The following is a 16,407-nucleotide window of genomic DNA, read 5'->3' as shown; positions in this document are numbered from 1 at the left end:
CCGTGTAAGTCACCCCCCCCTTGCCCCCCCCCCCCCGCGGACCCGACGAGGGCGTCTGGTAAGCACGCGATGTCGTGGCGGGATGACAGAGTCAGAGATGGGGGGAGACGGCGCTGACAGGGCCGCCCGCGTGTCACAGAGCCGGGGCCCGGCGTGTCCAATCACAGCGGTCCGTTTCCATCCGCCAAGCGGAACACTGAGTCATAGGTCCTGATTGGGCGGCCGCGCGGACCCCGACTCCCGCAGCTGTCCCGCTCGCAGCCACGCGCCTATTTTTATTTGTTTTCCCTTCACAAGGTTATTGTACCTTTATGGTTGATCAGGGCTTTGTTACGGTGCTCGACATCTGTTTTTGGGCGGGGTGCGTCGTGGGGGCGAGGGGGGGGGGGGGGGAGTTACGTCTGTCTTTTATGAGCCAATCCAGGGCCCCTTGTTTAATATCTCTCCAGCGAGGTCCAGATGCTGAGTTAATATGATTAAGATAGAAGCGCGGGACGGGTTCGAAACTCGGGGGAGGGGGCAGGAGGGGCCACCCCAATTGTCGTTTTCGATAGCCTAGCCGTTCCCCCGTCAGATGTGCCAAGTCGCGGAAGCTCTGTGCCGGTCGGGCGGTAATTACATTTCCCCCCCCCCCCCCTCCCCCCCACATCTTTTGGGTCTCCTTTTTCCTGGCCTCTGCAAAAAAAAGAAAGGAAAAAGGGAAGACAAATCCTCTGGTAGATCTTCGGGCTCGCCACACTGTGTCTCATTTTAGCAGCATAAATATTTCATTGACCTTCAGGTGGCTGGAGGATTCGAGAACTTTCCCCTTGTTTGCCTCTCCGGCTGCTGGTCTCCACTCTCCGCTCGCCGCTCAGTTTGCGGTCTCTGCGCCAGTTTGCTTTATTGGCGTGACAAACATACAGCAGTGTCGCCGAAAGACAACTGTGGCCGCAACAGAAACCAAATAATAATAATTATAATAATAATGATAATGAAAGGGGCGGCACGGTGGTGTAGTGGGTAGCACTGTCGCCTCACAGCAAGAAGGTCGTGGGTTCGAATCTCGGCTTGGGGCCTTTTTCTGTGTGGAGTTTGCATGTTCTCCCCGTGTCCGCGTGGATTCCTCCGGGTACTCCGGTTTCCTCCCACAGTCCAAAGACATGCAGGTAGGCTAATTGGAGACTCTAAATTGCCCATAGGTATGAGTGTGTGAGTGAATGGTGTGTGTGCCCTGCGATAGATTGGCGGACTCTCCAGGGTGTATTCCTGCCTCTCGCCCCAATGCACGCTGGGATAGGCTCCAGCACCCCCTGCAACCCTGCTCAGGATAAGCGGGTATAGATAATGGACTGATGGATGGATAGTAATAATAACAGTAATAATAATATAACTTGTAATAATAAATCTCTTATCTCTCTTATTCTCTCTCTGTAGAGAAAGCCACAGAAGCTGTAATTTTTTTATGAGTTGTTAGGTTGTTTGAGTCACATTGATCATGGTGTTTATTTTGCAGTTTGTTTGCTAAAGGTTTTTTTTTCTGTTTAGTAGGTCATGGCATTTTAATTATTAATATTTTTCATATTATTCATTTATCACAGGATTAGACCTTTGATGCTGAAATATTTTCAATCAATATACAATTTCATACCACATTTTTGTATCCCTGAGAGTTTTATCGATGTTCTCCGCTTCTCTACGTATTCCAGTTCTGAGCTTCCTCCCGTGGGTCCGCGGCCACCACCCCCCCCCCCCCCCCCCCCCCCCCCCGCACCGGCTCTCACAGGAGGAGGGGGGGGCACACAACATCCTCTCGTATCCAGCCAGCCGCTAAGCGATCACGACGCGGTCTGTTGTCGGACATCCCCCGGAGCACGCTGCATTTGCCAACGCGGCGTGCACTGATTTGTCGAGCTAGCGCTTTTTTTGATGTGCTGTTACTCTTACAGTACATATGCATTGCTGTTATTGGCCTCTGCATTTCTTTATTTCCTTCTGATTTACAATTATATTAACGTGGAGCGTTTGTATAATTCAGTGTTTTCTGATTTTACTGAAACATTGGCTGCTTGTTGTCGATGATGTCATATCCTTCTCACTTTTGCCTGAATAGAGGTGAATTGCATTGAACAGCATGTGCTGTTAGATTAAGGTGTAGACTGTGCCGGCCGCAGTGTTGTCACACGTTGCTCTTGCACAGACCTTGCAGCGCTCCGGACTGTCTCACAGGCAAGCCTTCCCCTTGTGGTCAGACCCGGTAGTGCAAGCAGCTCGTTTGTTCATCGATGGCCTGCAAGAACTACACGGATTTCATATATTTATTTAGAGCTTTTTGGTGGAAGATTAACTCCTTTACATGTAACACTGCCGCATATTTTAAATGCCCTGTGGTATAGTACAGAAAACAAACCAATTTAAAAATAAAAAACGGTTTCGAAACGCTTAAAAAACAATAAAAACATTTGATACAACAAAATGTATTCAATAAATCACACTTGAAAGCTCACTTGGTTTTTCCTGCATTCAAAAATAAAAAAATAAAAAACCCCTAAAACTTTTTATTTAAAAAAATATTCCAAAGGTGTCATGAAGGATTTGTTAAAACTCAGTAAAATTAGTCATCGTTAGGCATTTTAATACAAAGTGTTCTGTGTACCCTTGGGAAATGAAAACAAACACATTATCTTTTTTTCTCTCTGAGAGAATCATCACTGTCAGACAGAATTAACAAGATTTTTAAGCGGTGATGAGTTCGCCTAGCTGCGCTGCTGACGGGAGCGCGGTTGACGTCTTTTTGAAGGGATTCGGCCGAACGAACTTCCTGTGTACGCTAACGCGGAGACGGGCTCTGTTGTGACAACCGGAGAGTTTTTTACCGGTCGCGTGGAGGGAGTGGGGGAGAGCAGGAGACCCCCAGCCCTTCCCTCAGGCGCGCAGATTTACTTTTTTTTTACAGCTTACTCCGTGTTATTCGCTGCTCTGTTTAAATATTAACGGATAACTGTCATATTTGCTTACGACGTACTGTGCTATGCTGCTGCTGCTGCTGCGAGACCACACGCGCTGCCTGTAGACACAGCTGCAGGAGTTTTCGTGCTGACGGTGCTGTCGCGCCAGGTGATTGGACGTCTCCCCCGTGATTGACGGACGGCTCCCTCTTGTCTCCCGGGGGATCTCGAGGGACCTCCCAACAGGTGTCTTTCTGTGTCGCGCGCAGCCGTGGCGCTGGGGCTCTTTTCGGTAGGTGACACATGCTCGGGGGCAGGGGAGGACGTGTTTGCAGTCGCCGGTAATGATTTGTTTTTTTTGTCTGTCTGAATCTGGAGTGCCTCTGTTTCCTGCTGGTTGGGTTGTCAGCTGGAAGGAGGAACCGCGAGTTTGTCAAGCGCGTGACCCCGAGTTTTTTGTTCCGTTTCGTTCTCTTGGAGGTGCACAGTTCCCAGAGTCCTCGGGCGCTCTTTAACTCAGGAAGTGTCCAGACTGTGGCCTGATGGTACTAATTGGCCCTGGCAGTTCTGGGTTTTGTTCTGTGGTGGGCAGAGGGAGTATTTGAGGTGTTTTTTACGCTTTAGGAATTTCAAACACACGGCACTAAGAACACCGGTTGCGCTTAGTGATGTAATGCATCAGGTAGTGTTATGGGGAATAACTGATTCAAGTAGTACAGGCAAACTCACGAATCACATTTTGGCAGTCCTGCTGGGAGCCCTTGAAAGGCCTAAACACTCTCATCCTCTGACAGAACAGTTCTGAAAAATAAAACTGAAAAGAAAATCATGTTTTTTTTTTTAACGCAGTTTGACTGGTGTGTGATGTCAAGGGCAAGCAGTAATGTATATTTTAAAAAAACATGTTTTACTTACCAATGAGAGTAAAGAAACAACCCACAAGATGCTGTTGCAGAAGCAACTTGATGTAAAACCTGGGTTTCTGCTCCTTGACGCGTTCGTCTGTAATTCGATAAAAGGTCTCGTGGTCTATCACCATGACCGGGAATTTTAAAGACGGACTGCCCTTGTGCAAAGTCCTGTCTTTCTTCACTGTGAACCCCTGCTGTAGTAGGGGTGACATAGCTCAGGAGGTAAGAGCGGTTGTCTGGCAGTCGGAGGGTTGCCGGTTCGATCCACCCTGGGCGTGTCGAAGCGTCCCTGAGCAAGACACCTAACCCCTAACTGCTCCCAACGAGCTGATTAGCCTTTCACCGTTGGTGTGTGAGTGTGTGTGTGTGAACGGGTGAATGAGAGGCATCAATTGTAAAGCGCTTTGGATAAAAGCACTATATAAATGCAGTCCATTCTGTAGAACTGTGGGCTGTTATGAGCCGCCATTTCCCGCTGTTCTGGAATGTTCCGTGCTGCTCAGGTCATCCCCAGGTGTTGAGACTTGAAAAAACTTGGGGTGGTGGGGGTTGTTTTTGGTCCCAAAAAAAAAGGCTCATGTTCTCTTTCTCTTTTTTGCTCTCTCCGCAGGAAATAGCGGCGTACTTGATAACGTTCGAGAAGCATGAGGAATGGCTAACAACGTCGCCCAAAACACGGTGAGTAATTACTCTGCTGAAAATAAAAATCCCCTCTCCCGGGCTTGATCTTCCATCGCCGTGAACCCCCCCCCCCCTCCCGCCCGCCCGCCCGCTCCCCCCCGCCCCCTGAAGTGGGTCGGGGTTTTTATTCCAGCGTTCGGAGATGAAAGGCTTTGGAAATCCCTCCTTCCCATCAGGAGTTCAGGGCTCTCTCCCCGCCCCGCCCCCCCCCGACAGCTCGGAGCGGCGGGGTTCAAACAGGCCACCGTCCTTTTCCTCTCTCTCTCTCTCTCTCTCTCTCTCTCGCGTGTCGACAAGATAACGGAAACGTTAACGCCCCCCTTTATTTTAAAGTCCAAAAATCGCGAGCCGGGGCCTACTGGCGTTACGATGCTCTTTTCCTCGTTCCCTTCGCGCCCAATGGCGCAGCGCTAACGAGCTCCCGTGTCAGTCCGTCAACAACAGGCCCAGAGCCGGAGCTGCAGTCCCTATCCAGGCTCGATTGCTTTGGCCTGGATGGAGAGCGCCGAGCACCCCCGCAGACACCGTGGAGCGGCGGATTTGGGGTGCGTTCGACGCGTCGGGACGAGGGCTCCCGTGCCGTGTGGCGAAAAGGGTTAACGAAAATAAATGAAAAATAAAACAAGCACGCAACCGTACAGACCCACGGCGCAACTCACTTCCGCAGACACGTTTGAGCTGGCACCGCCTGCGCATGCGTCCTACTAAACGAAGCACCACCTGCGCATGCGTCCCACTAAACGAAGCACCACCTGCGCATGCGTCCCACTAAACATCCCTCAAAGGTCATCCGTGAGTGAGTGAGTGAGTGACCACAGTTTGCCGTGCGTGGCCCACGGTGCCAGTACCTGCGCGCCGTGGGGAACAACCAGAGCAGAGCGCCCTGTGCGGCTGTCTCAGGGACGGAAGCGATTCCTCACGCGAGGCACGCCGGCCGCCACGGTAAACCTGGCTCCCGTCTGGGTCACCCGCCGCGTGTCCTTACACGCCCAGCTGCGCCTCAGCCGTGCCTGCGGCCGTGACCCGCCGGTCTGGGGACGCACGGTTAATGGGGACACAGACAGGGGCGAGGTCGCTGAGCCTCGCGCGGGTGAGGACGTGATGTTTCGGGAAGCTGAAGGGGGGGTGGGGAGTGAGGGGTGTTGTGTTATGGCAGTCGCCCTTGCCTCAGGTAGCTGGATGCGGTACGTGCTCCAGCACCTAATGTGCGTTACGATGAGCCTCTTGTTCCCTGGGCTGATTGGTTTAAATGAGCTGAACCCAGCATGCAGTTTGGCCCCAGCTGGTTGGCTGAGCTGCTCTTATGTGACCCAGACGATCTGGGTGATCCGGGGTCACAGTGCCTCCTAGCACTGCCCCTACCACCCCTTACAGTGGGGAACACTCTCACCCCCTTTTCTTCTTAATACAGTGTCTTATATCTGTGCAATACAACTGGAAGACAGAAGGTCAGTTCTCCATTCAGAGCTGTGTGTATGATAGTGCAGCTCATTAGAGCTGTGCGTATGAGAGTGCAGCTCTGTGTGTGTGTGTGTGTGTGTGTGTGTGTGAGTGTGTGTGTGTGAAAGTGCAGCTCCGTGAGTGTGTGTGAGTGTGCGTGTGTGTGTGTGTGTGTGTGTGAGTGTGCGTGTGTGTGTGTGTGTGTGTGTGTGTGTGTGTGTGTGTGTGTGTGTGTGTGCGTGTGTGTGTGTGTGAGAGTATAGCTCACAGCTCCATGCCTCATCTTCCCATCCTGAAACAGAGCGAATGGCCGTGCTCATAAAGCTATGGCAGAGGAGAGGAACGTGTCCATTTCGTTTGGTCAATGTTTAATATGGCTGATCTTCTTCATCCCCCTGCTTTTTCTTTTTTTCTTTAATACTGTGGGGCTGCTGGGGTGTAATTAGCCGACCCTCATTCATGTGCAAATGTGCCCTCGGCCCCTCGGAAGCGTCCCTGGCAGAGGAGTCCTTCCCCGCGCGCCCCTCTGCCGGTGAAGGAGGTCGATAACGGCGCGGCGGCGGAGAGGGAGCGCCGAACGCCGAATACATTTCCCGTGCCCTCGCAGCCCGAAATAAAAAAAAAGGAACGGGCGAGCGATTCTCCGGACCGAATCGTTATCGCCACCCAGAATGTGAGGCGGCAGGTCCTGCGGTGACGGTGTGTCTCAGCCCCCGGCTCTGAGGGCTGTCGATGGCGAGCGTAATCTAGCGAGAGAGAGAGAGAGAGAGAGAGAGAGAGAGAGAGGTTGCGTTGGGACGAGCTGCGGGTCCGCGCGGCGGAGTGGGGCGCTCCAGCGTTTGGGGAATGACGCACGGGGGGTTCGCGACGCGATGCGGGGGTGAATTCGGGGGCCGCGGGGGTCTTGAGCGCCGGTCCGCGGAAGTGCCGGGGAACGCTGCCGGGGAAGCTGCCGGCGAAGGAGGCTGAGGCCGAGCCGACTGTTCATAACATGACATGACATAACATGACATGACATAAGACATGACATAAGACATGACATGACATGACATAACATTAATCACTGTTAAATCCATTATGAAGTTAACTGATTAAAGTTAACCAGCTAAGCTACAGGAGTTGTAAGTTGCACATTCCATAAAAGCGAAGAAGCAATCAGCATCTGAAGGCTGATCAACAGTAGGAATGTTTGCAAGTTAACATAACATAACATAACATAACATAACATAACATAACATAACATAACATAACATAACATAACATAACATAACATAACATAACATAACATAATATAATATAACATAACATAACATAACATAATGACGAGAACAGGCCATTCAGCCCAACAATGCTCACCAATGCTGAGCCTGTTCCTCTGGAGCGTCAGACAAACACCGCGGTTATGGCCTGGGGAAGGGCGGGGGGGGGGGGGTTTCAGGGGGAGTGTCTCCACAGCGGGGTCAGGTGCTGATTGACGGTGGTCCCGCGCCGCTCTTTGAGGAAAGGTCAAGGGTCGGGGGGTCGGCATTAAGGGGGTGGGATTACGCGGCCGAGGGCGGTTTGTCATGTGGAGCGCTGGAGGACGGCGGCGCCCGCCTCGGGCTCGGGGGGGAAAGTGATAGATTAGCAGAGGGTAAGTATCGGGGTCACGCTCGGGCGGCCGGGGCACCCCCGGGCCCCTGTTTCCTGGACGGGTTCCGCAGGGACAGGTGCCTCTCTGCGGCAAACGTAAATCCCCCTCTCCACGCGACACAGCGGGACAGGCTGGCTTAGTACACGCTGATCGGCTCACGAATTCACAAACACGGAGACACGCCCAAGCATGTTAATTCACTCAGGCAAAACACGTGCGTTTACAGATGCGTATGCATGTGAGTACAAATGCTAATTCAAAGATAAACACACATCGCATGTCTGGATAAAGGGGATCACACACATGTACACACAACGCACACACTAAAGCACGCTTGCACATACAGGCATGCAGAAATACAAGTAAGCGCATGCACAGTCACGCATGCACACGTTCATTCATGCGCCATTATACTTCCATGAAGAGCTGAACACAAACACAACAGCATGCAAATACACACACACACACACACACACACACAGAGCCACATACACACACTCACACACACACACGCACACACACACGTACACACACACTCACACTACACCAACACACGCACACGCACACACTCACACACACACGTACACACACACACAGACACTCACTCTAACACCTCCACACCAACACAACAGTAACGCAACACCACACACACACATTTCACACACACCACAACCAACACAGCAGACCCCTTTAACACAAAAACGCCCTTTCCCCATTTTCCCCCACACAGTCCCAGGGTTGCTAGGAGAAAAGTTATTCCAGGAAAACTGTTTGCTGGGGAAAGAAAAAGGCAGTTTACAAATCCCTTTTGTGGGAACGTTTTTGTGTGCTTGATACTGTCAACTCTCCCAGGCTCATTTCAACCTAACTGATTTCCCCCCAAATGCCCCTTTCCCGACTTCTTTACCGACCCAAGATGTTAACTGGTATTTGATAAGGTGAACCACTAAACCCCTTTTTGTTAAAAAATAAAAATCCAAAAAGGATGTCCTTAAAGCTCCTCTGGGGGTATAGTATCTCTTTTAGAAACAGATAAGAATTGACAGGAATGTCTGGGGACGTCAGCACAGGGTGAAGTGTCCACGGGGTACCAATAAATTTTTGGTTTAAAATCCCCAATGGGCCCCAGCTAGCCGGGTAAAGGCGCCATGGGGAGTGGCAGGTACGGCTGGTTAAGGGGCAGCGGGTTCCTCAGTGGGACAAAGCGAGCGCCCTATCCAGCGCCTTTCTCTTCTGTCACCCCAAGACTGTGGGGATTTTTTTTTTTAAACCCACTGCGGGCTCCAGACGTCGCTGGAGGTACAACCGTATTCCAAATTGGGGAGCAAGGGAAAAAGGGCAAAGACAGAAAGGAGAGGAAAAAGAAGAAAAAGGGTGTGAGCGTGTGTTTACGGGGGCTGTTCTGTGAGGAAAGAGAGAGAGAGAGAGAGAGGGGCCCCCTACCCATGCCGCACCTGTTCTGTCATTTTAAATGTGGGGAGAAAAATAAAAGAACCTATCGCTGGCTCAGACATCGCTGGAGGTGTGACCGGTTATTCCAAATTGGGGGGAAAAGGGGAAGGGGAGGGGGAAAAGGGAAAACGAGAAAACATGTTTTAAGAAAACAGCGGGGCGGGTGTTTACAGCACTGCTGAGAGGGGGAGAGAGAGAGAAAACAGAGAAAGAGAGAGTTGGGAGGAAAGAGGGAGAGCGGGAGGGGAGAGAGGGGGGGGAAAGAGGGAAATGGAGAAAGAGAGAGGGAGAGAGTGACAGGGAAGGAGAGATAGAGAGGAGAGAAAGGGGGAGGAGAGAAAATAAAGAGAGAAAAGGAGAGAAGAGGGAGAAAAAGAGAGAGAGAGGGGGAGAGTTTGAGAGAGGAGAGAGTGGGGGAGAGGGGGAAAAGGAGGGAGAGGGAGGGGAGGGGGCCTGCTCCTTCCCTCTCGCGCGCGGGGGTGGGGGGAGGGGGAAACAAGTGTGGGGCCCCGGGGGCTCTCAGAGACGGTGAGGAGGAAGTGGTGGGGGGCTGAGTGAGGGGAATGGGAGGGGGAGCCCGCACGCCTCCCGCGACCGCCCCGGAAACCCGCCCCCGGGGCAACTGCCCCCCGGCAACCGCCTGCCGGGGGTTCGAGCGCCCCCCGTCGCCGATATTAAAACCCATCAAACAGCGCCCCCCCCCGTCCTCCCCGGCTCGCGTGGCAAAAAAGTGGGCCCGTCCCGCTGGCCGCCCCCAAAACCCTCCCCCCCCCGCCCCCCGCTCCGTGCCCCCCCCTCCTCGTGCCCGCCCCCGCCCGGGTGAGGCCGCCCCGGGGCGGCCCCTTCCCCCACGACGCTTCTTTTTAAAACCTGCCGCAGTGACACTGGGGCCCCCAGACAACAGCAGCAAAATAACCCTGGTGAAAATAAATGGTCTTTTTATAGAAGCAGGAAGGGCGCTGTGTGTGTGTGTGTGTGTGTGAGGGTGTGTGTGTGTGTGTGTGTGTGTGTGTGTGTGTGTGTGTGTGTGGTGTGTGTGTGTGTGTGAGGGTGTGGGGTGTGTGTGTGTGTGAGGGTGTGTGTGTGTGTGTGTGAGGGGGGGAGGTGTGTGTGTGTGTGTGTGTGAGGGTGTGTGTGGGGTGTGTGGGGGAGGGTGTGTGTGTGTGAGGTGTGTGTGTGTGTGAGGGTGTGTGAGGGTGTGTGTGTGTGGTGTGTGTGGGTGTGTGTGTGTGTGTGTGGGGTGTGTGTGTGTGTGTGTGTGTGGGGTGTGTGTGGTGTGTGTGTGGGGTGGTCGACACCGTGGGGCATGTGCATGTGTGCTCTGCAGGTGCATCTGTTATTCTCTGTGTGTTAGGAAGGACGCCCTGCCTGCTGTAGAGCCGTCACTGTAATGTCAGCAGGTCTGCGCTGCAGGAGCATGTGACGGGGGGGGGCGGGGGGGGGGGGGCGGGGGGGGGGTTCGTGTGGAGTGATTGGGTTTGTGTGAATACGTACTGGCAACCCAGAGGCTGGCCTCGGGGCCCTGAGAGGGGGAGGAGAGCGATGAAGAGAAAGATGAGAGAAAAAATTAGGAAGGGGTTTGGCGTCTGTGCGACCTGTAAGGGGAAAAGACTCGATAAGCAGGAGTTCATAACTCAAAGTTTTTTTTACCCCAGCCGTGCATCTCCAAGGAGAGACCAGCTGGTGCAGTACTGTGGTAGTAATAAGGGCCCGAACTGGTCCCATAACCTAGTGGTTCATTCCTGGGAGAACGGCCGTGACCTTTGAGCAAGGTATTTGGGGTGCAACGAAATGTTGGTTCTGTGGCCCCTGATAAGATCATTCAAATCCCTTAATGCAATAAGGAACCCAGGGCAGATCCTCATGTTTGACTTCTGTGGCTTATTTGTCGTATCCAATAACAAAAGGAAAATTTTGCCATTTTTTTTGTAGGGGAATGCAGTGGCTGTCTATACTTTTTGGGGGATCAGAATTATTCGGGTTTAAAAATGAAAAGAAAACATTTCCTGTTCAGCTTCCCGGGGAACTATAATCCTTTTTGTTCTGTTCGGGCAAACAACGAGAAACGAGTTGATCTGGGAAATGCCAGGGGGAACAGAAAATAATGGATCACTGTCTGTCTTGTGTAGAATTAGACAAAACGCGTTGCAGTTTTAAATCGCTAATTTGTCCATGACAACCATATGCAAAAAACCACAAGCCTCACTTGAAACGTTTCTAAACTTGTTGCAGGGAGGGAAAAGTAGAACAACCATTCAAACTAAACCTTCTGGCATAAAGAATGACTTATTAAACCGGGAATTTGTTTACAATATTTAGAAAAGTTTTGTGGCTTGTATAAGGATTTTACCACACACACACACAGACAGACACACACACACACACACAACACACAAACACCCATAAAGAAATTGAAATTGGATTAGAGTAAGTTAGGATGGGGCTGGGGCTAGGGTCAAGGTTGTTCAGGTTTTAGATTCTGTTTGAGGTCAGTGTTGGGGATTAAGTTAGAGCTTTTGGGAATGGGCTCTCTGCCCCACAATTGGTCTGGTAGGCCCAGTTAGGGCACCCAGGTTTGGGGTTTAAAAGGGGGCCCGGAGTTTGGGTCAGTGTCAGTGTTGGGGGTTGGGTTTTGGAGCTCTGTGGGATGGGCTGATGGGGTTTGGGTGTTCCATAGCGGGTCAGTTAAAATAGAGTTAGAGTTGGTGGGGTTATGTTATGGTCCGGTTGGGGTGCCAGTGTTAGTTGGGGGTTGGGTTTGTGCGGGGACAAAAGCTGTCTGTTGCTGTTTTCCCCTATTCACCCAGGCCAGTGCCATTTTCACAGCAAATCTTGTGATTTCATCTAGCTTAGGTTTTCAGCAACCCCATTACTGCACATGTCTGATAGATAGGTTGTGTTTGCTGGGAAGCTGAGCAGAGCGGTCAAGGTCAAAGTTGTTTAAAATCACGGGAAAAATTTTATTTAATTTAATTGTTAAAAACCAAAGTCCTTGCAGCAGTGAAATTATTGAAAACACACGCAAAAAAACTATAGCAACAGTAACAAGTGCTTGAAAAATCAGTGGGCATTGGAACTAACAGTAGAAATATGATAGGGTTTTTTTGGGGCCCGGGGAAAAAAAATGAAAGTATGTTTTTTCCTAAAAAATCTTATGAATATAAACAGCAATCAAATTGACCAAAATAATAAAACAATACCATTTTTTCTGTTTTTCTTTTGTGTTTTTGGTACAACAGTCGAGTTAACGCTGCAAGGTTGCAGTCTTTGATGGAAGGCCTGTTGTCCCCGGACAAATACTAAGGAGAAAGAGTGTTTGGCATCAACATTGCTGACAGGCCCCAAACATCTGATTGCAACAACTGATCGCTAGGCTTAAGGTTTAAAGTTACCATCCAAAACTGCAAAAGAACTGAAAGACCAAAATGGGGAGATTGTGAAATGGCAAAAAAAAGAGGCAAACACAGAAATCAAAAAAAAAAAAAAAAAAACATGGAACTTGACACCGCGGGTTCTTTCGACAAACATCCAGTCATATGGGTAACACCTTTCCATAGACTTGCCAAAACACAGTTCAGCAGGTCCCAGACTTCCCTTCCAGAGGACGGGGAGGAGAGAGGGGGAAGGAGAAGGGGAAAGGGTTGTGAGGGGGCAGAAGGGGGGTTGAAAGAAAAAGGGTGTTGGGGCAGAGAAGCATGAAGAAGATGGAGTGAGAGAGGTTTGGGAAAAGAATGGCCCAAAATGAGGGAGTAAAAGGGACAGGGGGGGGGGGTGGGGGGGCGGGGGGGGGGGGGGGGGGGAGATGATGGATTGGGGAGGGTGGGAACGAAAAGCTGGGCCAGGTGGAGAGAGGGGGAGAGCGAGAGAGAGAGAGAGAGGAGAGAGAGAGAAGGCAGACGGAGGAGAGAAAAAAAAAAGAGCGAAGAGAGGATCCAGAGGAAATGAAAGATGGATGGAAAGACAGGGAGAGAAAGATTTCCTTTTCAAGGAGAGTGGCATCCTAAAATATCCCGGGAGCTTTGGCCCGGGTGGCGCCTCGTAGCAACCCAACGCCCGCCTTTTTCCCCCAATTTAAAAAACCGCTATTTTGAGAGCCAAAACTGATTTGAGCTTGGCCAGGTCCGCTCAGCCCCGGGGCCCAAGTGGTGGCGGTTTATGTGCTATTAGTTCTAAATAGATAAACAAGTAAATAAATAAATACTTTTTACTACTTGGATCCCATCATTTAATCCAGCCCACGAAACGACTTTCCCTTTGTCAGTTCCGGGAAAATCTGACTGACACGCCCGTCCCCGGGAAAAGTGGGGGGCGCATGGCTGGAGAACTATGGGGGCCGTGAGCGGTGTTGGGTGGTGTCGAGGACTTACAAACTTACGAGCGGTGCAGTCAGCGAAGAACCCCCCCCTCACTGAAACTATCCACCCTAGATAGATAGATAGATAGGGGTAGAAGACTTTACAGGAAATTTTTGCATCTTAGAGCTGTAAGAAAAACAAATGATTTGAAGCCAAGGGACACATCTCTGGGGCCAATGTGAAAGCGGATATGCTCCCTCTAGGGCCCCAGCCATGTGATCCAGTTTGATGCAGCTGGCCTTACAACTATCAGTGCATACATCCCGTCCACTTGGAAATTTTAAATGTCGCATTAATCATCGCACCACGCTGAAGACTCACACTGTGTTTGACCAGCCTGGCCGCCTTCACTATCCGGCATCTAAATATTAATGTTCAATATCACGCTTCCTGCAAAGTCACTTACTGTGGCGATAGGAGGCGGGAGGGCATTATATGGCCACAAATTGCGATGACGGTGTTTGGGGGATAAAAATGAAATGCTTTTGGCGCTGATCCAGGAGGAGTAAGAGGTGTTATTGTAAAAAAAAACTGGTAAACAGCCTTGCTTTCTGCAGGTGGTGAAGGAGGAAGAGAAGCCCGCGGGAGGCGGGCGGGCGGGCGGTCGGGCGGCGGGGGGGGTTTGGGAGAGGGAGCGCCGCCGGCATTCGGGGGGAAAAGGCGCTAAAAATTAGCGCTCCTGCCCCGTCGCGCCCGGCTGGGGCCCCTGACAGGCGGTTGAGGCGCGCCGGGACTGGCTCCCCCCGCCCAAAAACACCAAAGACGAGGCGCAGGTCAGCTGGCACAGCGCCCGTAAACAAATCCCCCCCCCACGAAACGATGGCGATCTCCAGTCGTGGACTACGTTTCCCCTGACACTTCTGCTTGGGGGACTCTCCTTATGAGGCCACCCGTTCTGCCCGCCCTCTGGTCCCCGTGGGGGCTCTTTTGCTTCCTGTCTCTGTGTTGTCGCGCTTGTAGAGCCGCTTTTTCGTTTGTACTCTCAGCTCTGAGATCTCACCGGTTTAAAATGGCTTTAGACTCTTGTTTTCATGGATTTGGTCCCAGGAATTTGCCCAGAATTCTACTCAGTTTGCATCCAGAGTCAGTGGCGGAGTCCACAGCTTTTTTTGGGGTTACGTTTTGGTTAGAGGCTCCAGCCAAGAAGTGTCCCATGAATGGTAAAAAGGTAAATGGACTGCATTTAATAAGGACCTTTTTTCCAAAGCGCTTTACAATTGATGCCTCTCATTTCCCGTAGAGCAGTTAGAGGTTAGGGATGTCTTGCTCAAGGACACTTCCATGCCAGGCGGGTTTGAACCGGCAACCTCCAAATGCCAGACAATCGGTCTTACTCTCCTGAGCTATATCCCCCTGACCTTGGGCTATAACCTTTCACCATGGATGCCTCAAATTTGGAGACAAGGACATGGAGAAAGACCATGACTCGAGGCTAGCCACAGAGAGAGAGACCTGCACATAGTAAACCTGTCCAGAGGAACCCAGCCCCAGGGAAATGCTTGTATAGAGACCTGCAGTCTCTCGTACAGAGACTCCCACCAGTTTTTGGGAGCTCCGTTTGTTGGTCACACTTCAGCTCTGGCCTGTTTCAGAGTCATGCTGGGGATTGCAGGCAAGGGTGGGGAGGGGGACGGTCTGCCTCCTTGCTAAAATCCAGTCAGGGGCCTGGGGAGTGTCCAGAACAGGTGGTGAGAGCGGACGAGAGAAGGAGAATACTGTCCCCCCTGCTGGGTTCCAGAGAGCTGAGTCATGAAATACGCCTCCTGGCCTCTCTTCCTCTGCTCCTCCTGCAGGGAATCGGGGGGCAGGGAGACACGAGGATGTACGCCCCCCCCCCCACCCGCACCCTGTCTCCTGAGACGGCCTCCTCCCCCACCCCCGCCTGCAGAGGCGGAAGGCAGCTTTTCCCGCTCGCCCATTACCCCGAAAGATGAGAGGATTTGCCTTGTTGACGAGGTGTCATGCCAGCGGGGGGCCGTAGTGTCCTCTCTCTCTCTGCGATCAGGATCTGAGACCACCCGGCCCGCTGCCCGCCTCTCCAGCGGAGCCTTCATCCTCCGCCGCCAGCCGCCAGCCGCCCGCCCGGGGCCCGAAGACCAGTTTTGGAGCCCGTGGTTTCCTATGATGCAACACCGAGAGGAGTTGCAGAAGGAGCCTCGCCACCGGATGACAAGGTTCTCCAGAACGAGTGTTTGAGACAGCTAAAGCCGTCCCAGTTAGTCTATCCCAGCATGCATTGGGCTAAAGGCAGGAATACACCTGGGCAGGCCCATATCCATCGAGACCCACACTTTTACTCCCGCACGCATACCAAAGGGCAATTTAGAGTCTCCAATTAGCCTAACATGCATGTCTGGGGACTGTGGAGGAAACCGTACAGGAAGAGAGCATGAAAACCCACAGGGAAAAGACCTGGGGATTCGAACCCTGCCCTTTCTTGCCCGCGAGGGAAAACAGTGCTACCCCACTGCCGAGCGGAACTCTGAATCAGAATTCCAATTGGGACATTAATGGAGGGGGCCTCAGAGGACCCTGGGCGCACTTCAGGGCGGGCCATCAGGTGCCATTGTTTGCCCTGTGTCTGAGCCGCACCGTACCGTCATGGGGGTGGGGGGGGGGGGTTGGGGGGGGGTGGCACCGTCCGGATGAGGGCTAATTGGAAACGGAAAGGAAATTACCTTTCTGTGTTCAGCCAATCTTCAGACGAACCCCTTTGGAGAAAATCCATCGGGGATCCGCGGCAATATATCATAATGTGTTATCCTGATACATCATAATCTTCTCCAGTTCTCAATCCAAAATAAGCTTCCTTAAAAAGCTTATATGAAGAATAGGGAGCAAAAGAAAAAAACCCAGCCCTTATAAATTTTGCATCACTGAATTAATGCATGCAAATGTATAAAGTTAAGGATAAATTATTCAAGCTTTTTTTTGTGTGTGTGTGTGTGTGTTTGAGAAGGAGATAGAAAAGTGAGGTGACCTTTTTTAAATTGGAAAATTAATATTCA

General features: G+C 51.6%; 1 protein-coding gene across 1 annotated transcript in view; it reads left to right on the top strand.

The window, feature by feature from the left end:
* The window catches only part of LOC135238573 (calmodulin-binding transcription activator 1-like), a 443,511-nt gene that overhangs the window by 188,606 nt on the left and 238,498 nt on the right, over positions 1 to 16,407 (top strand). Inside the window, 1 exon segment of the mRNA XM_064306622.1 lies at positions 4,449 to 4,516. Coding sequence (XP_064162692.1) covers positions 4,449 to 4,516 — 68 coding nt within the window.

The sequence above is a fragment of the Anguilla rostrata genome, chromosome 13 (genome assembly GCF_018555375.3).
Source record: "Anguilla rostrata isolate EN2019 chromosome 13, ASM1855537v3, whole genome shotgun sequence".
NCBI classification, from domain to species: Eukaryota; Metazoa; Chordata; class Actinopteri; order Anguilliformes; family Anguillidae; genus Anguilla; species Anguilla rostrata.
The sequence above is the reverse complement of the archived record's forward strand: the minus strand, read 5'-3'. Positions and strand labels throughout refer to the sequence as shown.